Here is a 24,516-nt window from a genome sequence, read left to right as displayed (position 1 = left end):
CTTTTTATTTTTTTTTTTGGTGTACAATGTCGAGGCTGGTATGAGAGCTAACACATAGACGTATAACAAGGGGAGCAGGAGACAAGAGGGGCAGGAGAGGGAAGGAAAAAAGTGTGGAACAGAGACATTAGGAGATCTGAGGAAGGGAGAGAAATGGGGCGGGGAACACGGATTATACAAGATGGACACTAAAAAGACTTTCAAGTTCTTACATGATGGGGACTTTCAGGAAGAAAAGCAGGGAATTTGAAGGTGGGTTTGGGATGGATTAATGTAGTTTGGGATGGGGGAAGATAAGAGATTGTGAACAGCTGTTTTGAAGACCTGGAGGGAAGAGTGGGATTGAAGAGAGTGTGGTAGTTTGTTCCAAAGGTGGGGAAAAAAGAGGAATGAAAGAGTTAGGGTGAGCAGTGATTCTTGATTTTGGTAGTTTTACCAGAAGGGGGTTTCTGGCAGACCTTGAGCACCCTGCAGAAATATGGTGGGGAGATATCGCAGACAGAGCAGTTGGGGCGAGACTAGAGAGGAGACAGTAGACAACAGAAAGACCACCGACCTGCCTGCCAGTGAGAGAGTGAGACACCCAAAGACTCAGCCTCATTGTGGGAGATACCAATGATCCTAAATGCCTTGGTTTCCACAGCATGAAGCTGAGAAAGGTGAGAGGCAGGAGCACCAGCCCAGAGGGGAGAGCAGTACTCCATCAGGCTGTGGACGAAAGCTTTGTATGTGGTCAGGAGCTCAGGTGTGCCAAGGAAGGACTTTGCATGATGGAGGATGCCCAGTTGTCAACTGGCTTTGGAGGTGATAACCACCATCCAGATACGTCCAGTGACAGAGGGACAGAGAGGGAGAGAGAGAGAGAGCTGTGGGAGGGTGGGGGGAGAGAGAGGTGTGGGAGGAGGGTGCTGCACTGTATTAGGAGGGGGGGGGAAGAGAGAGGAGAGAGGAGAGAGGAGAGAGGAGAGAGGAGAGAGGAGAGAGGAGAGAGGAGAGAGGAGAGAGGAGAGAGGAGAGAGGAGAGAGGAGAGAGGAGAGAGGAGAGAGGAGAGAGGAGAGAGGAGAGAGGAGAGAATATTGTTACGGCTGTGGAAATTCACAGAACACCATAAAGGTTCCTTATTCAGTTATTCCGGTAAGTCTGTGTTCAGTTAGATTTCCCCACCGTTGTTTAATGAAAATTATTCGTGTCACAAGGCTGTGATCTTTGAGGTAGGTTTTTCTTTTTCTATCGTTATTTTGAACCAAACACATCTCCACCACCATTACAACAACCAACATCGCTCCCCTTAACCACAACGCCAACCACACCACCAACGCCACAACCACGATCGCCAACCACCTAACCACCTTCGTCGCTACGCCAGCTATCAATTCCCTTCTCCTCCACGGACACATTCCAACCATCTCTCCGCATTCAGTCAATAAACGCGAGCAAAAGGAAGGAACTTGAGGGCGCACGGATTTTTCCCGCCTAATATTCCCGCCTGTTTCTCCGCACTTGGTGTGGAGGGAGGGCGAGGCAGATCGTTCGCCATTGGTCGGTTCGTGGAATGAGGCGCTGGGAACGGAGGCACGCCCCTTTTCGAGAAGTTTCTCGAAGAAGCTCGAAGGGAGGCGGAGCCGAAAACGGGGAGGAGCGAAGCGCTGAGCCCCAGGAGATATAAGGCGGACAAGACGCGAGCTTCGAGCGGGGGTCTTTGTCTTTTGTCTTGGTCTTTTTTTCTTTCAAGCTGGTGTGGTTCAAGCTCGTGTGGATCGGGGCTTTGGTGGTTTCGCCTTCTGGGGCGGACATCGAAGAGGTGCTGCCTTTCTTTCTGGGCGCAAAGTCGCGAGGGTTGTGCGTGGAGGACCAGCCCTGCCGCGCAGTCAGGAGGAGAGTGCCGGAGAGAGCTCGCCGACCGTCGCACCACGAGGGTGCAGGTAACCAGCGTCGGTCTCGTGGGACCCATTCGGTCAGCCAAGTCCCACGCCATAAAGGCCCACGGGCCCAGTCTGACCCCCGTCTGTGGGGGTGGTCTTTTCTCTTCTTTTGTGTGAATGATGTGGTGCCGTGTCCATAAGTAAAACTGCTTAAGTGCCTGTAAATGAGTATTGCTTTTATTCGGTCGTAGTGCTTTCCCTTGCTTCGTTTGCCTTGCTTGTGTCTTTGTCCCCGTCCCGTGTATGCTTTGCCTGCATACGTTTTGTGTGTCAATTGAGAATAAATGTGCTTGGTTCAAATGTACCCCGTTCGTCGCGTCCTCCTTTCACCACATTGAAATGCCATCTTGCATCACGGAATAAATAGTTGGGTTTAAATACCCGTTAAATAGAATCGGTTCTGGCGAGGTCGGGCGATAATACCCGCTCGGTTATCACTGCAAAACGGAACGGACCGCGTAGCGGTTCGTGTCCAAGCCGACCTGTGTTGAGGTACGGTTTCCCGGTTAGCTATCCTCGTGGGTACTTAGGTATATCGAGATTCGGCGATTGACCCTATCCTGCGCGGGTAGAAAATTGGCTAGGCCGTGGTGGGGTTGAAGACCCACCCACGACAGGGTTCTGGTGTTGCTCCGGAAGGTCACGACTGAATTGTCCGTCCGGTGGGCGAGCTGCTACTATTAGTGGAAAGCGGCAGTTCATACGCCGGTGGGCGCGAATTCGTAACAATATGTTATGCTTTATGAACAACACCTGCATGCGCACTTGGCCAATATCGGCAATTTTTCGGTAATCGGCTGATTAGAGTGAGTGTGTTTACTGACAGTACGTACTGTATCCAAACCAAAAACCTTCAGTCGGTTTCACCCTTGTTTTGGGGGATTTTCAATGAGCAAATTGAAAAACACATTTCATTAAAAACGTTTCAAGGAGATGTGCTGCCAATCGTCGTTTGAGAGGTGGAAAAAAATTTGGCTCGGAAATTTAGAAAACATGTTAATCCGACAAACGGCTCAGAAATTGGGTGTTAGCAAATATATTGTTACGGATTCGCGCCCGCCGGCGTGCTGACGGCCACGTAACTCGAATCGCGGCACGTCGCCCACCGGACGGACAATCCAGTCGTGACCCTCTCGGACCAACGCCGGGAACCAGTCACGGGTGGACCTTTCGGTCTCACCGCGATCGAGCCAATCGGCCCCCGCGTGGGATAGGGTTGCTCGCCAAATTCGACCTACCTAAGTACCCACTAGGAGGGTAGACCGGGCGATCGCACCTCGCCGCAGGTCGACTTCGGACACGGGCCACTTAAGCGACCCGTTCCGTACTATCGGGATAACCGAGCGGTGTTATCGTCGGCCTCGACGGTTCGATTAATTATCGGGCGTATTCAGCCCACTACCAACCCTTTACGTGAAGCAAGATAAGGATTCAATGAGAGAAATGACGAAGCGAAGTGGGAAAGCAGTTCAACATAAAGCACATTTATTCGCGATGAACGGAAAGCACACATATACAATTCCACCAAAAGCACATAGAAAAGAAGAAGAAACACAATGCAATTTTACACAAAAAGCAAATGTAAAAGCGAAGACACAATGCAGAGCTAATACCGACTACCGAGCACACGGCAACACTTATACAATTCTACTTCACAGACGGCGCCGACAACACATACCCAAAACCAAGAAAAAGAACACCCTCAAGGATGAGGCGGGCCTGAGGCCGAGACCGGGTCGGGCCTACCCGTCTGGTGATGAGACGCGGAGCGGCGATGGTGCCTCAACTCCGCGGGCCTCGCGGACAGTGTCTGGTAGGGGGTGGGAAAAGGGGCCCCCTTGGTCGCACTATCTCAGCGCGGGGGGGGGGGAAACAGGAGGGGGTTGCTGATGCTCGGGGAAAGGAGGATTTTTACTCTGTGTGGTCTGTAAGGAGGCCTCCCTGGTGTGCAGCTCCCGGCACGACGCGAGCACCCCCTCGTCTGCCTTCGCCGCCTCTCCACAGCTCCGTCCTCTTCGCTCCGACTCCAACGCACACGACGACGACGACGACCAACAACCAACGACCAACTCTTTTCTGACGAACGCAGCCGCTTATATCAGCCCCGTGGCTTCGCCTTTGACCCCCTGCCTTCGACCTTTCACCTCGCTCCCCATTGGCCCGAGAAAAAGTGGGCGTGAATGCATTTTGATCCATGAATTTGCATATAGCGACCGCCCTCCAACGCCCTGGAGGCGGGGCCAAATCGCCCCTCGCTCACCGATTGGACGGAACAAAAGTGGGCGTGTGTCGTTTTTGATCCGTTTTTGGAGCGGAAAATCCGTGGTTTTGTACACGCTGTTCGGCGCGCGCCCTGCACGAGTCCAATACCGGTACCCACAAGCGGCGCAAGAACGGTGGCGATGCGACGGTTGCGAGGTGTGACGGGAAAGGTCGTGGCTGTTGTGGTGAAGCGGCGTTGTGGTGGGTGGTTGATGTTGTGATGACTGTTGAGACGCGGTTGGCGGTGGTAATCATGGCGGTTGGTCCAAAATAAAGATAGTAAAAGAAAAACGGCTATCCTGAAGAGTCGCAGCACGCATGAATGACATGTATTCCCACTAGACAACGGGTTTGGGCCTAACTACACATATACTTACGGAGATATCTCACCTAAGGGACCTGAATGGTGGTTTGCGAATTTGGTAACCACAACAATATTTTGATTCGAAACTCACAAAGAGAAACTATATAATCTTTGTAAAGCACACCCGGTTCATCACGTACCTCTACCTTGTAGAATTGCCGACTGTACATCCTGATCGGGACACAAACTGTATCGCTATCAACTGCAGGGCACTTGACAAGGGGCTTAAGCACTCAAAGAAGCACTCCAATTAAATGGTTGAAAGGGAACAGCTGGCTGGCTTGGCAAGCAACAGCAAGCCGATTGGAAATGGCACGTACCCGCAAAAAAGTAAACATCGCGGATATCTTAACATTTTCAGAATTCATTCCAGCTTTCGAGTTTTTTAATCCACATGATCCGATCCGATCCACCAAGCTCAAATTATATTTCTATTATTTCCTTGAATTAATCCGTAAGAGTAGATCTTGGCAAATCGCATCACAAATTACATAACTAGCAAATAAAACCCATCGCTTCGCTAACGGGGGTAATAAAAGGGGGGGTGGGGAAAGAGAGAGAGAGAGGAGGGAGGGGAGAGAGAGGACAGAGGGGAGGCAAAGAGGACGGAGGGATGGCGAAGAGGATGGAGGGGTCGGAGAGGGGGAGGGGAGGCAGAGAGAGGAAGAGGGGTGGGGGAGAGAGGGAGAGGGAGAAGGGTGGGGGAAAGGAGAGGGGTGGGGGAAAGAGGGAGAGTGGTGGGGGAAAGAGGGAAAGGGGTGGGGGAAAGAGGGAGAGGGGTGGGGGAAAGAGGGAGAGGGGTGGGGGAAAGAGGGAGAGGGGTGGGGGAAAGAGGGAGAGGGGTGGGGGAAAGAGGGAGAGGGGTGGGGGAAAGAGGGAGAGGGGTGGGGGAAAGAGGGAGAGGGGTGGGGGAAAGAGGGAGAGGGGTGGGGGAAAGAGGGAGAGGGGTGGGGGAAAGAGGGAGAGGGGTGGGGGAAAGAGGGAGAGGGGTGGGGGAAAGAGGGAGAGGGTGGGGGAAAGAGGGAGAGGGTGGGGGAAAGAGGGAGAGGGGTGGGGGAAAGAGGAAGAGGGGTGGGGGAAAGAGGAAGAGGGGTGGGGGAAAGAGGAAGAGGGGTGGGGGAAAGAGGGAGAGAGTGGGAGAAAGAGGGACAGGGGTGGGGGAAAGAGGGAGAGGGGTGGGGGAGAGAGAGAGGGAGAGAGGGGTTGGGGAGAGGAAGGGGTTGGGGAGAGGGACGGGAGAGCGAGAGGGACGGGAGAGCGAGAGGGATGGGAGAGCGAGAGGGACGGGAGAGCGAGAGGGACGGGAGAGCGAGAGGGACGGGAGAGCGAGAGGGACGGGAGAGCGAGAGGGACGGGAGAGCGAGAGGGACGGGAGAGCGAGAGGGACGGGAGAGCGAGAGGGACGGGAGAGCGAGAGGGACGGGAGAGCGAGAGGGACGGGAGAGCGAGAGGGAGAGGGACGGGAGAGCGGGAGAGCGGGAGAGCGGGAGAGCGGGAGAGCGGGAGAGCGGGAGAGAGGGAGAGAGGGAGAGAGGGAGAGAGGGAGAGAGGGAGAGAGGGCGAGCGGGAGAGAGGGAGAGAGGGAGAGAGGGAGAGAGGGAGAGAGGGAGAGAGGGAGAGAGGGAGAGAGGGAGAGAGGGAGAGAGGGAGAGAGGGAGAGAGGGAGAGAGGGAGAGAGAGGGAGAGAGGGAGAGAGGGAGAGAGGGAGAGAGGGAGAGAGGGAGAGAGGGAGAGAGGGAGAGAGGGAGAGAGGGAGAGAGGGAGAGAGGGAGAGAGGGAGAGAGGGAGAGAGGGAGAGAGGGAGAGAGGGAGAGAGGGAGAGAGGGAGAGAGGGAGAGAGGGAGAGAGGGAGAGAGGGAGAGAGGGAGAGAGGGAGAGAGGGGAGAGAGGGAGAGAGGGAGAGAGGGAGAGAGGGAGAGAGGGAGAGAGGGAGAGAGGGAGAGAGGGAGAGAGGGAGAGAGGGAGAGAGGGAGAGAGGGAGAGAGGGAGAGAGGGAGAGAGGGAGAGAGGGAGAGAGGGAGAGAGGGAGAGAGGGAGAGAGGGAGAGAGGGGAGAGAGGGAGAGAGAGAGAGAGAGAGAGAGAGAGAGAGAGAGAGAGAGAGAGAGAGAGAGAGAGAGAGAGAGAGAGAGAGAGAGAGAGAGAGAGAGAGAGGTTGGGGGGAGAGAGAGGTGGGGGGAGAGAGAGGTGGGGGGAGAGAGAGGTGGGGGGAGAGAGAGAGAGAGGTTGGGGGGGAGAGAGAGGTGGGGGAGGAGAGAGAGGTGGGGGAGGAGAGAGAGGTGGGGGAGAGAGAGAGAGAGGTGGGGGGAGAGAGAGAGAGAGGTGGGGGGAGAGAGAGAGAGAGGTGGGGGAGAGAGAGAGAGGTGGGGGAGAGAGAGAGAGGTGGGGGGAGAGAGAGAGAGGTGGGGGGGAGAGAGAGAGAGGTGGGGGGAGAGAGAGAGAGAGGTGGGGGGAGAGAGAGAGAGAGAGGTGGGGGAGAGAGAGAGAGAGGTGGGGGAGAGAGAGAGAGGTGGGGGGAGAGAGAGAGAGGTGGGGGGAGAGAGGTGGGGGGGAGAGAGAAAGAGGAGGGGGTGGAAGAGAGAGGAGGGGGGTGGAAGAGAGAGGGAGGTGAGATAGGGGTGAGAGAGGCAAAGGGGTGGGATACGAGAGCAGATAGAGGGAGGGGAGGGAGAGTGGGGAGGGGGAGAGGGAGAGGAGCAGAGGGCCAGAGGAGAGGGGGGTCGATTCCGGCAGATGTGATGCCCAGTTTATCATCTATCCAAGAGACGGCACACACAATGATGAATCACCCTGCCTGTGAAACACTGAGATGACTGTTTATAGCTGGGTCGGGATTGAAACCCAGGAGAGACAGCTTCGAGGAAGCGTGTGACCTCTCGGCTATCCTGCCGTGATCTGGTGATTCATTGCTTTATAAAAACTGAATTGATCTGAGCAGCAGTTACAACTCTTACACAAAACAAAAGAAAGAAAGAAAGAAAGCTTTAGTTTGTCCAATTCACACGTTCTTTAACAGCACTTCCTCTCCTCGACCTTCCGAGAGTTATATGGTGGTGGAAGGGGTTTGGCAGGAAGATAGCGTGAGGGGAGGAGAAGGGAAGGCAGCCTGAGGAGAGAAGGGAGGGAAAGGCAGCCTGAGGGGAGAGGGGAGGGCAGGCAGCCTGAGGGGAGAGGGGAGGGAAAGGCAGCTTGAGGGAGAGGGGAGGGGAAGGCAGCCTAAGGGGAGGAAAAGGCCGCACGAGGGGAGGGAAAGGCCGCGCGAGGGGAGGGAAAGGCCGCGCGAGGGGAGGCAAAGGCCGCGCGAGGCGAGGGAAAGGCCGCGCGAGGGGAGGGAAAGGCCGCGCGAGGGGAGGGAAAGGCCGCGCGAGGGGAGGGAAAGGCCGCGCGAGGGGAGGGAAAGGCCGCGCGAGGGGAGGGAAAGGCCGCGCGAGGGGAGGGAAAGGCCACGCGAGTGGAGGGGATGATAAGGCAGTGTGCAGGAAGAGTCTGTCTGGACAAAACCACCATCTGAACACGTCCAGAGGTAACCACCGTCCAGCCACGTATGGAGATAACCACCGTCCTGACACGTCCAGAGGCAGACATATGTATGTATATGTATGTATGTATGTATGTATGTATGTATGTATGTATGTATGTATGTATGTATGTATGTATGTATATATATATATATATATATATATATATATATATATATATATATAGTTACGAATTCTCCCCCGCCGGCGTGTGAACGACGACGTCTAACCAATAGCGGTCGCTTCACCCACCGAACGGACAATTCAGTCGCAACTTTCCAGAACAATGCCGAAAACCAGTCACGGGTGTGCTCCAAGCACACCACAACCTTGTCCGCACCCTACCCACGCTACAGGGTCTGATCGCCAAATAATTGATTTACCTAATTATTCGCGCGGGGAGATTACCGAGAGATTGTACCTCAGCGAGCCGCATCATGGGACTGCATTGGCGGCCATTGCACAGTGTTTGTTTTCACCCATCCATCTATCCACCGTTCATTGCTGTGTTGCTTGAGCCAACACCATCACTGTGCCGCAGGGACTGCCCTGTAGGCAGCTGCACCCGGAGACTGCATTTGTGCAGCCCGTGCACCGTTTGTTGTTCGCTGCGTTCATTTCAAAAGGGGGAGGCCTTAGACTGCGTGTGAGTAGCAAGCCACATCCCCTGTCACCTGCTTTGTTCATGAGCCAGAGACTGCATGTGAGCAGCCTGGCTCCCTGCTGTTTTTTCCACAGAGTCCATAGATCCTGGGCCATGGTTTAGTCTAGAATTTGTAAGGATAAGATGTAATTGTAAATGTGTTTTGCGCCACCAGCATGTGTGGCTTAGGGCCGGCCATTTATTTAAGTCGTCTGAATGAGTGGGTTTGTTTAGTTAGTTACTCAGCCCGTAGGTTATTTATTTTGGGGACACGAATATACTGAATGTCACACTCAGGGATCCAAAGATAAATGGTACAAGGGGAAAACTTACACATGATGGCACACGAAAATTCGACGACTCGGGACGAGTCTATAAAAAGGGGAGGGGGTAGTGTTACGGCTGTGGAAATTCGCAATACACCATAAAGGTTCCTTAGATTAGCTATGCCGGTAAGTGAGTGTTCAGATAGGTTTCCCCACCATTGTTAAGAGGGGATTCTTCAGTGTTCACTGGGCTGCGACCCTTTGAGATCGCCGTTTTTATCTATTGTTATTTTGAACCACACAAACAACCGCCGCCACCAACTACGCCACAACACCAACCACGCTCAAATCAACCCCACAACAACCACCGCCATCTTCGCCACTACGCCCGCTTGAGAACGCCATCCTCCACAGTCCACGCTACGACGGTTTCCGCGTCGGGAACCGTCCAAGAACGCGGGCAGGATTGACAGAACAAAAGCTCTCTCGGAGCCTGTGGGGTTTTTTCCCCTCGCTTGATTCTTCCGCCTGAATCCCCCACGCTTGGTGTGAAGGAAAGGGGTGGGGCAGCTTGCTCCCGATTGGTGGATGAACGGCGTGACGTGGACGGGAGTGAGGAACGCCCCTTTTTGGGAACCCTCTCGAAGGGAGGTGGAGTCAGAAGCGGGGTGGGGCGAAGGACGGAGCCCCGCGCTATAAAGGACGGATGTGCGCGAGGCTCAGGCTCTTCTCGGTTCATGCTCGCCCCTGTCTCCCCGGTGGTCCAATTCTTCTTCCTCTCGCTCGTGGTCCTTTGAGCAGCCTGTTGGTGGAGACGCGGACGGGAGGCGCAGCAGTGCCGGCTGTCTGGTGGACCTGCGCGTCCGGACGAGGGGTGCTGGAGAGGGTTCGCCGGCCGCGTGGGAGGCCGGAACCAGGCGCGACCACGCTGAAGGTCGTGGGAGAGGGACGCGACGGCCGCTGGAGGAAGGTCTTTTCCTGTTATTTTTGTATGCATGCTGTGGCGCCGTGTCCTCTAAGTGAACCTGTTTAAGTGCTTGTACATAATAATTATAGTCAGTGGTAATGCTTTTTCCTTGCTTGTATATTGCATGACTGCCCTTGCTTGCATTGTGCTTCATAATGAATGTCCTTGTGTGAAACATATCCCGTTCTTTGCGTCCTTTCCCCTTTGAAAGTGCTATCTTGCATCGTGGAATGAGTAGTGGGGTTTGAACGCCCGGTAAAGAGAATCGGATCTGTCGAGGTCGGCGATAACACCGCTCAGCTATCACTGTAGTACGGAACGGACCGCTTAAGCGGTTCGTGTCCCAGGCCGACCTGCGGCGCGGTGCAGCCCCTCGGTAGGTTACCCGCGCGGGTACTTAGGTATATCGACATTCGGCGATTCACCCTATTTCGCGCGGGTAGAATGCGGACTGGGCTTTGGTGAGGTTAAACTCCCACCCGTGACTGGTTCCTGGCGGTAGTTCCAGGAGGGTCACGACTGAATTGTCCGTCCGGTGGGCGACGCGGTTGCGATTGGAGTTACGCGGCCGATCGCACGCCGGCGGGCGCGAATTCGAAACAATATAGTAGCGATACCCGTGCACATGCACGGGATAGCAGTACAAGATAGCTGGTAGCAGACGACAGACCGTACACGGGGAATGACAAAAATATGCTTTGTGCAAAATGCAAGTGGTACTATGGAACGCCAAGACTTCCCAAACATTGTCGGCATGTCCACTAAGTGCCACAGCAATTTCATAGGGATCGTGTGACGGCGAGCCGAGTTTTTAGTGTGCAAGCTTGGTAATATATATATATATATTATATATATATATATATATATATATATATATATATATATATATACATATATATATACTGTTGTGGTTTTCCGCCCGTCGGCGTGCAGGCAACCGATTCTAGCCAATGGCGGCCGCTCTCGCCCACCAAACGGGCAAACCTAGTCGCAGCTTTCGGATCAACGCCGAAATCCAGCTACGGGTGTATCTTTAATCACACCGAAAATCAGCCAGCTATTCTGTCCACGCGCGACAGGGTCCGATCGCCGAATTGTCGATTTACCTAATTATGCACGCAGACAGAAATGCCGGGGATTTACACCTCAACGGTACCTGCTTGGAAACGAGCCGCTAAGCAGCTCGCTCCAGCTCGCTCCAGCTCGCTCCGTTTGCGATTTGCCGAGCGGTGTATATCGCCAAGCCCCGCCGGATCCGATTCTCTTATCGGTTATTAACAACCAGCTATATTCCGAACTTAATTATGGCAGTTCAATTGAGGGAAAGGACGCAACGAATGGGTCAACATTCACACAAGGACATTTATTACACACACGACACGTATGCAGTCATGTATGCAATCAGGTACGTATGTAATCAAAGCAATTAATGCAATGGGGGTAAGGGACAGGACACGAGCAAGAGAAAGAACTACAACCGTTGGCCTATTTATTATGTACAATTACTTAAACAGGTTTACTTAAGGACAAGGCGCCACAGACTTTCACTCAAAAACCCCGGAAAGAAAAGGAAGAAAAGTGACCTTGTGGTGGGCCCTCGGGACTCCGTCCTCCTTCTTCCGACCTCTCGCTCGTCCTACCCTCACAGTTCTTTCTCCTCTTTTGCGCCACAATTCTCCTGCACCACACAATCCTTCCACCACCACCACCACAATTCTCTCTCCCAGACACTCTCCTCAGCGTTCCAGCGCCTCCGACCTTTATCCACGGAGCCCCGCCCCCCTCTCCTCCCGGCGCGCGAGAGAAACTTCCAGAACAAGGGCGTTTTCCTCACTGAATCGGGGCCGTTTTCATTCTTCTGGAGGGTTGGGCTCCTGCTGCGTTGGCCGGCGGAGATGTTATTCGTTGGGGGGTGGGGGCCATTGTCTGCTTTCCTTTAATGAATGCAAGGCTTCTGGCAACGATGTGCTGAGGTGGAAATGCGGTTGTGGTTGTCGTGATGGTCGCGTGGCTGGCGTTTTGTGGTTGTCGTGATAGTGGTGTGGTTGAGATGGCTGTGATGGTGGTGTGGTTGGGCAGTTGTGGTTAAGGTGGTTGTTGTGAAGGCAGTTGTGGAGAATGTGGCTGTGGTAGTTGAGATGCGGTTGGTGGTGGAGGTGGTTGTCGTGAAGCGGTTGGTCCAAAATAAAGATAGCAAAAGAATAATAGCTGACTCAAAGATCACAGCCCGGTCACACGAATAATTCCCTCAGACATCGGTGGGGAAATCTAATCTGAACACACACTTATCGACATAACTGATCTCTGGGGAAGCTGTATGGTGTTCTGTGAATTTCCACAACCGTAACAATATTATATATATATATATATACATATACATATATATATATATACATATATATATATATATATACATATATATATATATACATATATATATATATATACATACATATATATATATATATATATATACACATATACATATATACATATATATATATATACACATATACATATATACATATATATATATATATATATATATATATATATATATATATATATATATATATATATATATATATATACATATACATATACATATATACATATATACATATATATATATACATACATATATATACATATATATACATATATACATATATATACATATATACATATTACCCCTGTGTTGTAAGAGGCGACCAGGGTTGCGTCAGGAAGGGCATCCGGCGTAAAACATGTGCCAAATCACTATGCGGATCATACGGATGATCCGCTGTGGCGACCCCGAATGGGAGCAGCCGAAAGAAGAAGAAGATATATATATATACATATATATACACATATATATATATACATATATATATATATATATATATATATATACATATATATATATATACATATACATATATATATATATATATATATACATATACATACATATACATATATATATATATATATATACATATATATATATATATATATATATATATACATACATATATATATATATATATATATATATATATATATATATATATATATATATATATATATATATATATATATATATATATATATATATATATATATATATATATATATATATATATATATATATATATATATATATATATATATATATATATATATATATATATATATATATATATATATATATATATATATATATATATATATATATATATATATATATATATATATATATATATATATATATATATATATATATATATATATATATATATATATATATATATATGATTGGGGCAGTTGGGATGACACATTTTTGCAGAAGAAGAAGGCGCTTCCAACGAAGGTAAACAACTAGATCGACTCTGCTAATTTAAGCAAAAAGCGAGAGCAGACCCGGTCTCAGACAACGTTTCGCCGGCTTCGCAGCCGGCTTCATCAGGCACCATCGACGCTGAACCTTGGCATGTGTCCAGTTTTTATTTTGATACGACTGCTCACTTCTGGTCACGTGCTAGCGCTCAAGGTCAAATGAAAGTGCTTTTTATTTTGCAAAAGCAAAAACAAACGTCATAACACATCATTAAAGCGGTTCTCTGCTTTTTTTACTTACACTTGATCGGGTGTTGTGCGTGTGTGGGTGGGTGAGCACGTGTGTGCACTTGTCTTTGTGTGTTGTTATCATGTTGTCTTTGTGTTTCCGTGTTTCTGGCACTTGTCAGGATAGAAGGGAAAAAATATGGAGCAAAATACAGAAAGATCCAAGAGGAAAACCTGCAGCTCTCTGCAAGAAAGCTGAAATTGGGACAGAAGTTCACCTTTCAGCATGACGACGACCTGAAGCACACAGCCAAAGCTACACTGGAGTGGCTAAGGAACAAAAATATAATTGTCCTTGAGTGGCCCAGTCAGAGCCCGACTTAAATCCAATCAAAAATTTGTGGCAGACTTGATGATTTCTGTCCATCAACGCTCCCCATTCAACTTGACTGAGCTTGAACAGAACAGTTTGAACAGAACAGAAGAATGGGAAAATATTACCCAATCATGGTGTACAAAGTTGGTGGAGACCTATCCCAACAGACTCACAGCTGTAATTGCTGTCAAAGGTGCCTCCTCTAAGTATTAACTCAGGGAGGAGGGAGGTGGACACTTATCCAACCAAGATATTCTAGTTTTGTATTTAAAAAAAAAAAAAAAAAATTGTGAAATTTGTTTCTCACTTGGAAGTTGTGGGTTATGATATGTAAATATAGGTGGAAAGTGTGATTTAATGCAATATAATTCCAGGCTGTAAAGCAACAAAAGGTAAAAATTTTGAAACGAGGTGTAGACTTTCTATAGGCATTGTATACATATCTACAGCGAACTCTCAAATATCACGGGTTTTGACCAATCACGGGCAACCTATTGTGTCCAATTGAGTAATCGCAGTTTTTCATTTCAGCCAATCATGGTTTTAGCTGAGATGAGTCATCGTTTGTGTCCGTGTGTATGATAACCTCCCATTACGAGCCTTGTGCTGTTTCTTGCGCACCATTTATTGCAGCAATCAGACCAGCATATGGGAACGAAGCTAAGTTTAATCCTAAATTATCATCAACCAGGAAATGACATCTGGAGATCCTGTAACACGAGATCTCCAAGATCTTGTATACACAACAGTTAATAATGGCATCCAAACGTCAAACGATGGACAAAATTAATCATGCCAGAAGGCAGAGAAAGGTTATGACATTATGCGAAAAAAAAGAGTTCCTAATACATTGGCAAGAGGTGAAAGTGCGGCATCTGTGGGCCGCCATTACAGGAATAGACTGTGCGGTGAACGCGAGTCAAATATCCGTTCAAGTGTTCCCGCTCCGCAAAGCGCAAATGTCTCATTCCAGTCGCGTGATCATCATCGTGAAAGGATGGAAAAAGCACTTAATGTTTGGATCAAGGACCAAAGAGAGAGAAAAAAATGTCCGAGTGGACCGGTGTACGGGAGAAACCATTGTGGATTTACTCGGACTTGGAGTAGAACAGTTTACGTGAAAAATCATTGCAGATTTACGAAGCCTCCAGTTCATCCATGGTTCATGGAATTAATCGAGGCGAAGGGATATATGCCGGAGCAAGGTTTTAACGCCGAAGAGATGGGATTATTTTGGAAGAGGATGCCATCTTGTACCTTCCTCTCGAAGCAGTGAAGATCTACTCTGGATCAAGGTGGCTGAGGATAGTTTTTTTCCTTCTTCTATGTGGCAATGCAGCAGGCGACTTTGTCATCCTCCCGATGATCCAACAGCCATCGCCAGTTCTACAACCACATCTTTCTAACCTCCAACCTCCCAACAGCATCATAATCATCCCGAGCTAAATCTTGTGTTTTCTATTTATAACAGAGAACAGTATGAGTGCGTAATATGTTTACTCTCACCCACCTCACTGTTTTGGAATAAATTTAAAAGGTAAAACTCATGTTTTTGTATATTTTATGCCATACTTATTTTATTTACATGTTTATTTCAATGTGAACATGCTTTATATGTATTTTACATGTTCATTTCAATTGTACTGTGTTTATTTCCGGCTGCCGTCGATCTTCCTCTATATTTCCTCGAAGCCCAGGAACCAAAACCCCATTTTCCCATTGGCCCTTGGTTTCTCCGTACGATAAAAAGAGAGACAGTTTGGGCGAAGAATATTTGGAACCCCCTAACCTGGTGCGACAGCTCTGGTAAGCCGGCGTGTCCGTCTGGAATGATGTTCTTTGGTTTCACTCGACATCAATAGCTACGAGGTCCACGCCGACCTCCCCCAGGACTATGAGGTGTGAAGCTGCTCCCCACTCTCCTCCCTTGTTACCAGTGCTTCCCGCACATCGTTCCCTGGCGCAACGGACTGCACAAGCAGGATATCCTTAGTCCCGCAGCACGCCATCACCAAAGCGCTGCAAAACCCCGATCGAGCGCCATCACAGGGAGAAGGTGATGATCAGATGGAGAGCAGAGACGACCAAGCAGATGAGTAATGATGATGACGAGCCAGACAAGAGCCCAGGGACCGACTGACAAAGCCAAGCCAGACTGACTCAGGCAAGAGACCGACAAAACCTGTTGGCATTGGCATGTGGTACATGTTTTGGAGCCTTTATTGGGTGAGAGCTAATTGGTTGTTCTCTTTCTCCATGGGAAGCAATGAAAAGCTCACGGTTCGAGGGTTAACCCTCTGTTGCTTCAATGAAGGGTTAATGCCTGAATCATCAGCTTCTTGCTTCCCACGACAGTCAGCAAACCTCAATCAACTTCCTGTTGATTTTATACATTGTTTTACCTGTCTGCCGATGCATATCGACATGAGTCTTCACCAGCAAGACTAGTTCATCATTGACCATGACCATACTTTCTTTACATCCAATATAATCAACAATATTTTGTAAAAGTACAACAGAATTCACACTGGGGGTTGGGGGGGGGGGGTGAAGCCAGGAGGTTTACTATTAAATTACGTGATAAGAGTAACAATGAAAATGACATTCAAATATGTTTAAAACTTGGAGATAAAAGCAAGACAAGTTAGTAAAAACAATGAGAGTGCTGAAACAGTCAAATACAAAACCACTTCATCGAAATTGTGAAATTAACGATGCATTCAATTGAGCGGAATGTGAATACCCACCAGCGCTTTGTTCCGCATGCACTCAAGCAAGGTTTGTAGCAGGTGATGAGCTTGTCCGTGGCTGAAATTGAACGTCCTTTTTATGGTACTCATGATTTCCTCTTGGATCCCATCACAAAGTTCCCTGTGCGCATTCAAGGTTCAAACAATGACCGTTTCCACTTTTTCATTTCGCATATTCCTCAATGCCACTTTCCATTGCTCAAGCCACTTTCACATAAAGCATACAGACATGACCGAAGTGGAGAGTTTGATTCATTTTGTCATGCAAAGTAAAGAATCATATTGTGAAACAATAAGTAATCCATCAACATATTATAACAGCAATTTAGGCACACCACTGTGTGAATGATCAATGATCACAATGGCTTTGTGGCAAACATTGCAACAGTAAAAGTACAAATGGCAATGACTAACATGGGTGTGGCTTAACCATTTACATTCCAAACTAAGAGAGAGGGGTCAATAAACAGAAAGCAGAGACAAAGAAGTGACATTACTGTGATTGAGAAGCACACTACAAGGGGTATGTGTAATGTTACTAGCCCCAAAACAAAAAGTTTACTGATACAATAAAAGGGCCGGTTGCATACCAACTTCATGTTTAAGTGGGAGCTGAATGCAAGACCGAGGAGGACACAAAAACGAGTCCTGATTTGGGAATACAAGCTGTTGAGGAAGAAAGCCCAAATTCTCCAGTGTGATGTTAAGTACCTCATGGTATGTTCTCGAGGTGATAAATTACGATCTCGTCGAGAAGATATTGTGAATGACCTAGCTGAAAGTACTGGTGTTAACATTTATTCAAGAAAAGTAAAATACATTGTTATGGAACCGGGGTTTGGGATTCACCACAAGAGGGACTTATGGAGCCGTCTTCCCACACTAGGGACCTCTTAGCTTGTCCGCTCTCATGCCTCTGCCCCATGCACGTCTGGTCACAATGCTACCTGCCCAGCACTACTTGGCCCCATCTTGGTGCAGCTTGTCCCAGCTCCAGCACCATTGGTTATGGCAGTCGGTTTCTTACTCAGGTCTCCAGCGCGTTCCAACAGCAGTGAACAGTCTGGCGTTTCACCTTTTTAACCCTTCGTTAGTCTGCTGTGTCATTCAAACGTGGTTAGTCTGGTGGGGTGTTTACACGCCCCAATGCGAAAATGCATATAATGTTACTCTTTTTAAAAAATGTAAAAAAATGCGGGATGCCAAAACACCCCATGGGACTAACGAAGGGTTAAGCAGCTTGAACGGGGTGGAGACTTGGGGGGGGGGGGGGAGGTTAGAGTTCATGGGAGGTGGAGTTCCAAGGAGCAAAGATCATGGCAAAACGCCAGACCCTTGAACCTGTGCCAGCACGTTCCCATTGGTGCGCTCACCATGCAACGCCCCCCTCGGGTGTCAATCATCCTCGAGGTTCTCCTCCAAGTCAATGCTACTTCTTTTTAATTGGTTTCCGTGCCCAAATGGTTTGAAAATAGGAATATTGTTATCTCCCTCGTCATCTGAATTTGTGGTCGTCTGTAGTGCGGTGTTTTATAATGTGGCTATATGTGGTGCTGTATGAGAGGACTAATAAAATTTTAAAAAATGTACAAATAGCAGGTTGCACCCAATATATACGTGAAGATTGTTAAAATATAATTTGGGATAAACAGAGAGCCGAATTGTGTTGTGTGGTGCATTAAATTACAACCACCACATATGAGACTGGAATAAATGAGGATTTAAAGGGAAAATAAAGGAAGGACAGGAGGGGTATAGAGAAGGAGGAGGAAGACGACTTACTATAGCTCACACAACACATTTGTCCCACGCCCCTCGAGACAATGGGTGAGGGCCAGTCTGCACACATACACGAACAATATTACCAATACGAGGAAGCTCCTACGTGTTATGGATGTTTGTTTCACCTGGGGGCCAGTTGTATTACCATCACATTATATTGGATATGCAGCTGCCGAAAAACCTTTGCTGAGGAGAGGCAACCAAACAAAAGAACTGCAATGGATGGCAGAACTGAAACAGTGGGATGACCAAACCTGGAAGAAAGTGCTCTTTGCAGATGAGATGACCCAAAGTTTAAACTGTTTGGGAATAATAAATCAATGGAAGTTTGTTTGAAGGCAACCCCTGGAGCGATACAATAGTCAGTGCAAAACAGCTACAGTGAAGCATGGAGGATCAATATACAAGTGTCAGACTACATCTCAGCCAAGACTTGCATCTATCGGAGACTTGCATGTAATCAAAGGTACATTAACTGCTGACAGGTATGGGCAGGTTATGATCCATCATACTATTCTCTTAGGATCACATCTCATTGAGTGGGGATTCATCTTCCAGCATGAGAATGACCAAAAGCAGAGTTGATGTGGTGAAAAACTATCTGGAAGGGAAAGAGTTTGAACGAACACGGACAAAGATTTTTTAGCCTGCACAAAGCCATGATATTGTTACGACCAGGGGTTCAGGGCTCGTCATGAGTAGAAGCACTCAGGTCCCACCTGAACGCCAGGTCCTGAGCACTGGCGGGTTGTAAGCGCAACCACGTATGCCAATTGGTACTGCCAATCCTGACAGGGTTACACGATTTCGCATTTCACCGTTTCCGGTGGATTGACTGCACCAAGTGAGTTTCGTGCCCTTGATGCATACTTGCGTTTATTTACCACATCAGGTGCAGCCGAGCAGAGCTGTCAAGTTCGCACCGGCAAACAAGCAAATCCGGTGGAGTACAACTTCCCGTCTAACTACACTTGTACACTGTGTCGGACCAATAAAGGAAAAGACAATCGAGACAGATTACAAATAACAACAAACAATTATTTATTACACACACACAATCATTTAAAAGCAAGTATCGACATGCAAGAAAGCAAAAGGCACACAAGAGTAGATTTAACCATGCACATATTCATTCCTATTCAATCTTACTTGTAGTGGGGCAACTTAGCTAAATATAGCATAACAATTGTGCATTTTGTGAGGAAAGCACCAAATTTGGCACACTAGTAGCCTAACATATTATGAACAGATTTGGATATTGGGCCATCTCAAATTCAGCCGCTGATGGCTGTGGCAGCCATTTTCCACTGCCACCAAAAATTTTGAGATGGCCCAATATCCAAATCTGTTCATAATATTGTTGTGGTTGAGGAAATTCGCAAACCACCATTCAGGTCCCGTAGGTGAGATATCTCTGTAAGTACATGTGTAGTTAGCCCCAAACCCGTTGTTTAGAGGGAATAAATGTGATTCATTCGGGCTGCGACCCTTTAAGATAGCCGTTTTTCTGTTCTACCTTTATTTTGAACCAACCACGTCTCAACCGCCATCACACAACAACCACCAACCGCAACGCCGCTTCACAACAACAACGCCAACAGCCACGACCTTTACCTTCACAGCACACCCAGTCTCGTGCCCACAGGCCCCGTCTGTCCCCTTGTCGTTGAGGGTGACCCTTTTCTTTTGCTTTTGAGTATATGTGTTGTCGGCGCCGTCTGTAAAGCAAAACTGTGTAAGTGTTGCCGTGTGCTCGCGTAGTCGGTAGTAGATCTGCATTGTTGTGTTTCTTTTGTTGCAATTGCTTTTGGTGCATAATTGTTGTAATTGTATATGTGTGCTTTCCATGTGCCGTGGAATAAATGTGCCTCATGTTGAACTTTTTTTCCCATTTCGCTTGGTCTTTTCTTTAATTGAATCTCCATCTTACTTCACGTAAAGAGTTGGTAGTGGGCTTAATTCGCCCGATAATTAATCGGAACCGTCGAGGTCGACGATATAACACCGCTCGGTTATGCCGATAGTACGGAACGGGTCGCTTCAGTGGCCCGTGTCCGGAGTCGACCTGCGGCGAGGTGCGATCGCCCGGTCTACCCTCCGTGTGGGTACTTAGGTAGGTCGAATTTGGCGAACAACCCTATCCCACGCGGGGGGCCGATTGGCACGATCGTGGTGAGGCCGAAAGGCCCACCCGTGACTAGTTCCCGGCGTTAGTCCGAGAGGGTCACGACAGAATTGTCCGTCCGGTGGGCGACGTGCCGCGATTCGAGTTACGTGGCCGTTCACACGAATTCGCAACAATGGTGTCAGGTCGTGGGACACAAACCCATCCCCCTCCTCGCGGCACTGGTGTCGGAGAGCGGGAAAACGGGCTCTCCTGTCTCCAGCTAAATTCACGGGAATCGGTCCAGGGGTGAGAGGAGCGACCCCCGATTCCCTCCAAATTACGAGCGATTCAAATTAACCCTTTACGAGAGATAAGATGGCGTCTCAAGGCGAGCGGGAGCCGGGGGTATTAGAAATGGATTTTGAATGTGTAGAATCCATGGTCCAGGATGAAAACCCCCGAGCAGGAAATGTTGGTTGTGCAGGAACACGAACTACCCCAACTGAACCCAGAGCCCGAAATAGGTGCGGCGGCGGCCGCGGTGTATGACACATCCCCTCCCCCTCTCCGCCAAAACCCCCCAATCCTTGTCGAACCGAGTGCACTCGACAGGATTCTGCAGGCAATAACAGCGAATACGCAACAAATGAACGAAATAAAAACAAAAATGGATACGAATACGCAACAAATGAACGAAATAAAAATGAAAATGAAAACAAATGCGCAAGGAATGAAGGAAGAAATGAAAGAACTGCGGGGTGAGATGGAGAACATGGGACCAAGCCTGCAGGCGGGCATGAAGGCAATGGCAGTGGAGCTCAAAATGGCGATGCCACGTGTGGGAGCGAACGAGCTGGGAGGGAGTGCAACGGCTGTCAGGCCCGCGGTGAAGGCGGGAACAAAGAAAATAATTCGGGGGGCGTGTTGGGCGAGACTGGTAAAGGTGACGGAGAGAGCAACAGTGACGGTGACCGAGAGGGAAAAACTAATTAGGGTGACGGAGACGTGCACGAGGGAGACAAGAGACGAGGTGAAAGGAATTGAGAGGGAGAGAAAAGAACAATTAAGACGGAAAGCAATGATGAGGTACGCGGAGATCGTGAAAGAGCAAGGAGTGAAACAGAGGGAAGGACGGGAGCGACTTAAGGAGAAAGCAAGGTTGACCTACATAAAGATAAGGGAAAGACGTCAGAAAGAAGCAGAGACTAATAGACACGAGGGGACAACAGAAACTAATAAATGTACAGAGACACGGGAGATGGGAACGATAGAGGGAAGACTACACAATGAAGACGGGGTTAGCGACGCGCGCGCGCGCACACACACACACACACACACACACACACACACACACACACACACACACACACACACACACACACACACACACACACACACACACACACACACACACACACACAGGCAGTGGAGGATAATGAGGGGGAGTTGGCGGACTGGTTAGAGACCCGGTGCGAGCAGCTGGATGGCCTCCTCCAGGAACGAGGCGAGGGAGTATGCCCCCTTGAAGCGAGTCACGACCAGGTGAGTTCGGTCGTGTCGAGCGAGGTCGAGAGGAGGAGTGCTGTGGACAGGTGCACGGAAAGCTTGGGGGGTATAGAGGCCCCGGAGACCCTTGTGGGGACACGAATCCCCAGTGTGGTCGTCTCGGTGTGTGTGGTGCAAGGTGTGAGTGCGTCCCCGTGTGTGGAAGCGACCCCGTGTGTGAGTGGTGTGGTGGCAAGTGTGCCGAAGGGCGTGCTTCCCAGCACGCCGTGTGTGGATGAGACACCGCGGGCGAGTGCCCCCGCGTGTGTGAGTGGTATGGCTTGTGTGGGGGAAATGGCACGAGTGAGTGAGCGGCCGAGTATGAGGGAGACAGCGTGTGCATGGTCGCTGTGTGTAAGGGAGATGTCGGTCGGCATGCGTGAGCATGCAGCCGCGTCTCCCGGTGTGAATGTAATGGAGTGGAGTGTGAGCGTTGTGACACGCAGGAGTGCGTGTGTTGAATGGAGACGACAACGGCGATGGAGGAACGAAAGCCGGGTAGCGGCCGTAGAGGTTTTGAGCACGGCGCCAGGTTCACCCAGCAGCGAGCGCGAGGTCCGTGCTGTGCAACGCACGAGGCCCCGACATGCTCGTTTGCAGGAGTGAAGCCCGGTCCGGAAACGAGCGCGGTGAATGTTGCCGATCCCGCGACGGACAAAGTTTAGGCAGGATTTCGGATTTGGACCGGAAGGGTTCTCCACGCGAGCGGGTGTGTTAAGCTCCAACGGGCAGAGCACATGTGTTCGCATGGGGAACCCCTCGAGACGTGAGGCTTGTGTTTTTTTGATGCGCCGGGTGACGTCATGGCTGCGTGTGTGGTTGGAATCCGGCAGGAGGGTGAATCCCTGCCGGATGGTACCGTCCAAGAGGGACGAGGGACGCGAACAGCTGCCATGATGTCACGCCAAAGGTGCGCGGCTGTGAATTGCTGCGCTGGTGCGCAGGTTGCGAGTTACCGCGCTGGTGCTGCGCCATAAAAAAATAAAAAAATAAAAAAGCAAGCCTCGCTTTCGGGTGAACAGGATTTTCCCGGGCAAGGGGTGGATGATCCCCTTCCTGGGCACAGGATGGAAACTAGTTAGGGGGAAGGGTTAGCTTAGTTAGACCGGCTCCATGGGGCAGGGGTAAGTCCTCATGGGGCCTGTGGAATGGATTAGGTAGAGGGATTTAGATGAGATTTAGGTTGGGAAATTGATTAATGGGATTATTTGAGGACGGTGACAGACTTTGAATGTGTAGCGGGGACGTAGATTAGCTACATAGTGTTAAAAGGAACGTGCTGTAGTTTAAGGGGCGACGTGGGAGCACGAGTTAGTTAGGGGATGTAGATAGAAGGATGGCAGAGTTCAGCGGTGTGCGTGTTGAAGAGTTGCGAGGTGAGTTGAGTGGAAACATGTACTTGGTGAGTGAGTGAGGCCAGCGGGTCTGTGTGAATGGAGCGAATGGGGAATGCATGGTGCGATGAGTGATTGGGGGGAGGAGTGACTCCCGCCCAAGGGACCCCGGGGTCAGTGTAAAGTGAGTTAGCTGGGTTAGTCAAATTGAAAAATGGAAGTCGTTTTGCTGTTGGCGGGAGTGTAGGCTCGAAACCCGTTTGGAGGGGTGCAGGAGCCCTGTTGACGGGCTGGGAGCGTGGCTGCGAAAGGTGAGTATCGCTGAGTGGGTACCCCGGGCACCAGGCTAGTCGGCCGTAGTAGGCCAAGGGCCCATGGGGGGCCGGGATAGCGTAGTGGGCACGGGTGCGTCTGCTTGGTGTGGGGGCCCGGGGCGCCATTAGCCACGTGGGCAGTGTTGTAAGCATGGGTGACCCTCGGAAAGGGGCCTGGGAAGCCAGCCTGCCACGTGTGCATTTCAGGGGAGTTGCCATGGGGGGCACTCCCCGGTGTTTAGGGAGCTGGTAGGCTCGGAGGCAGTGTAGTGCCAGGGGGTGCCATAGCTGGAGATTCGGCAGAGGGTCGTGTCTGCCAAGGGGAGCCACGCGTCCCAGCCATGAGACCGTGTGAGGGCACGGAAAGAAAATTGGGGGGCAAGGTCCGAAATGTGAGAGGACACCAACACAGGTGACGGGAATCTGGGTTTTTAGAACCAATAGTTTAAGCGAGAGGCGCTTGTTGAAAGCCCCGGGGTAGTTTTAAGGTTAATGGTTAGGGTAGATTAGGAAGTGTACCCCTCCGCACCATCCATCCCTTTGCTCTCATTGTGGGCCGCTGGACCCACTTTGTGTTATAGATCGCTGAAGTCTGGGGAGGCCATCTTGAGGCTTCATTGGGCCTCGACACAGGACGTTAGCTCTCCCTTATTCCCCTCCGGGAAGGGAACGTAGGTGTTGGGAGTAGGCTAGTAGACGATAGGTTAGCTGAACAAGGATGATAAAGGGGGTAAGGGGACGAATTATAGTGGGAGAAAGGAAAAAAAAAATCAAAAATTAAATAAGTTGGGGCTAAATTGGGTTTGACAAATTAAGGG

At 49.6% G+C, this 24,516-nt stretch overlaps 1 protein-coding gene across 3 annotated transcripts in view; it reads right to left on the bottom strand.

The window, feature by feature from the left end:
- TRPM7 (transient receptor potential cation channel subfamily M member 7) overlaps positions 1–24,516 on the bottom strand; it is a 224,113-nt gene that overhangs the window by 147,808 nt on the left and 51,789 nt on the right. For all 3 annotated transcript variants that reach the window (XR_015050321.1, XM_085850121.1, XM_085850122.1), the window contains one exon: positions 16,614–16,737. Coding sequence is in view for 2 of the 3 variants with exons in the window: in XM_085850121.1 (XP_085706247.1) it covers positions 16,614–16,737 (124 nt within the window). In the remaining variant the exon portion in view is untranslated. The remainder of the gene's footprint in view (positions 1–16,613; positions 16,738–24,516) is intronic.

This window comes from Eptatretus burgeri, chromosome 12 (genome assembly GCF_056783735.1).
Source record: "Eptatretus burgeri isolate ZD-2024b chromosome 12, Ebu_testis_v1, whole genome shotgun sequence".
Taxonomy (NCBI): domain Eukaryota; kingdom Metazoa; phylum Chordata; class Myxini; order Myxiniformes; family Myxinidae; genus Eptatretus; species Eptatretus burgeri.
Note: the sequence above shows the minus strand (reverse complement) of the source record. Positions and strands in the feature narration are given on the sequence as shown.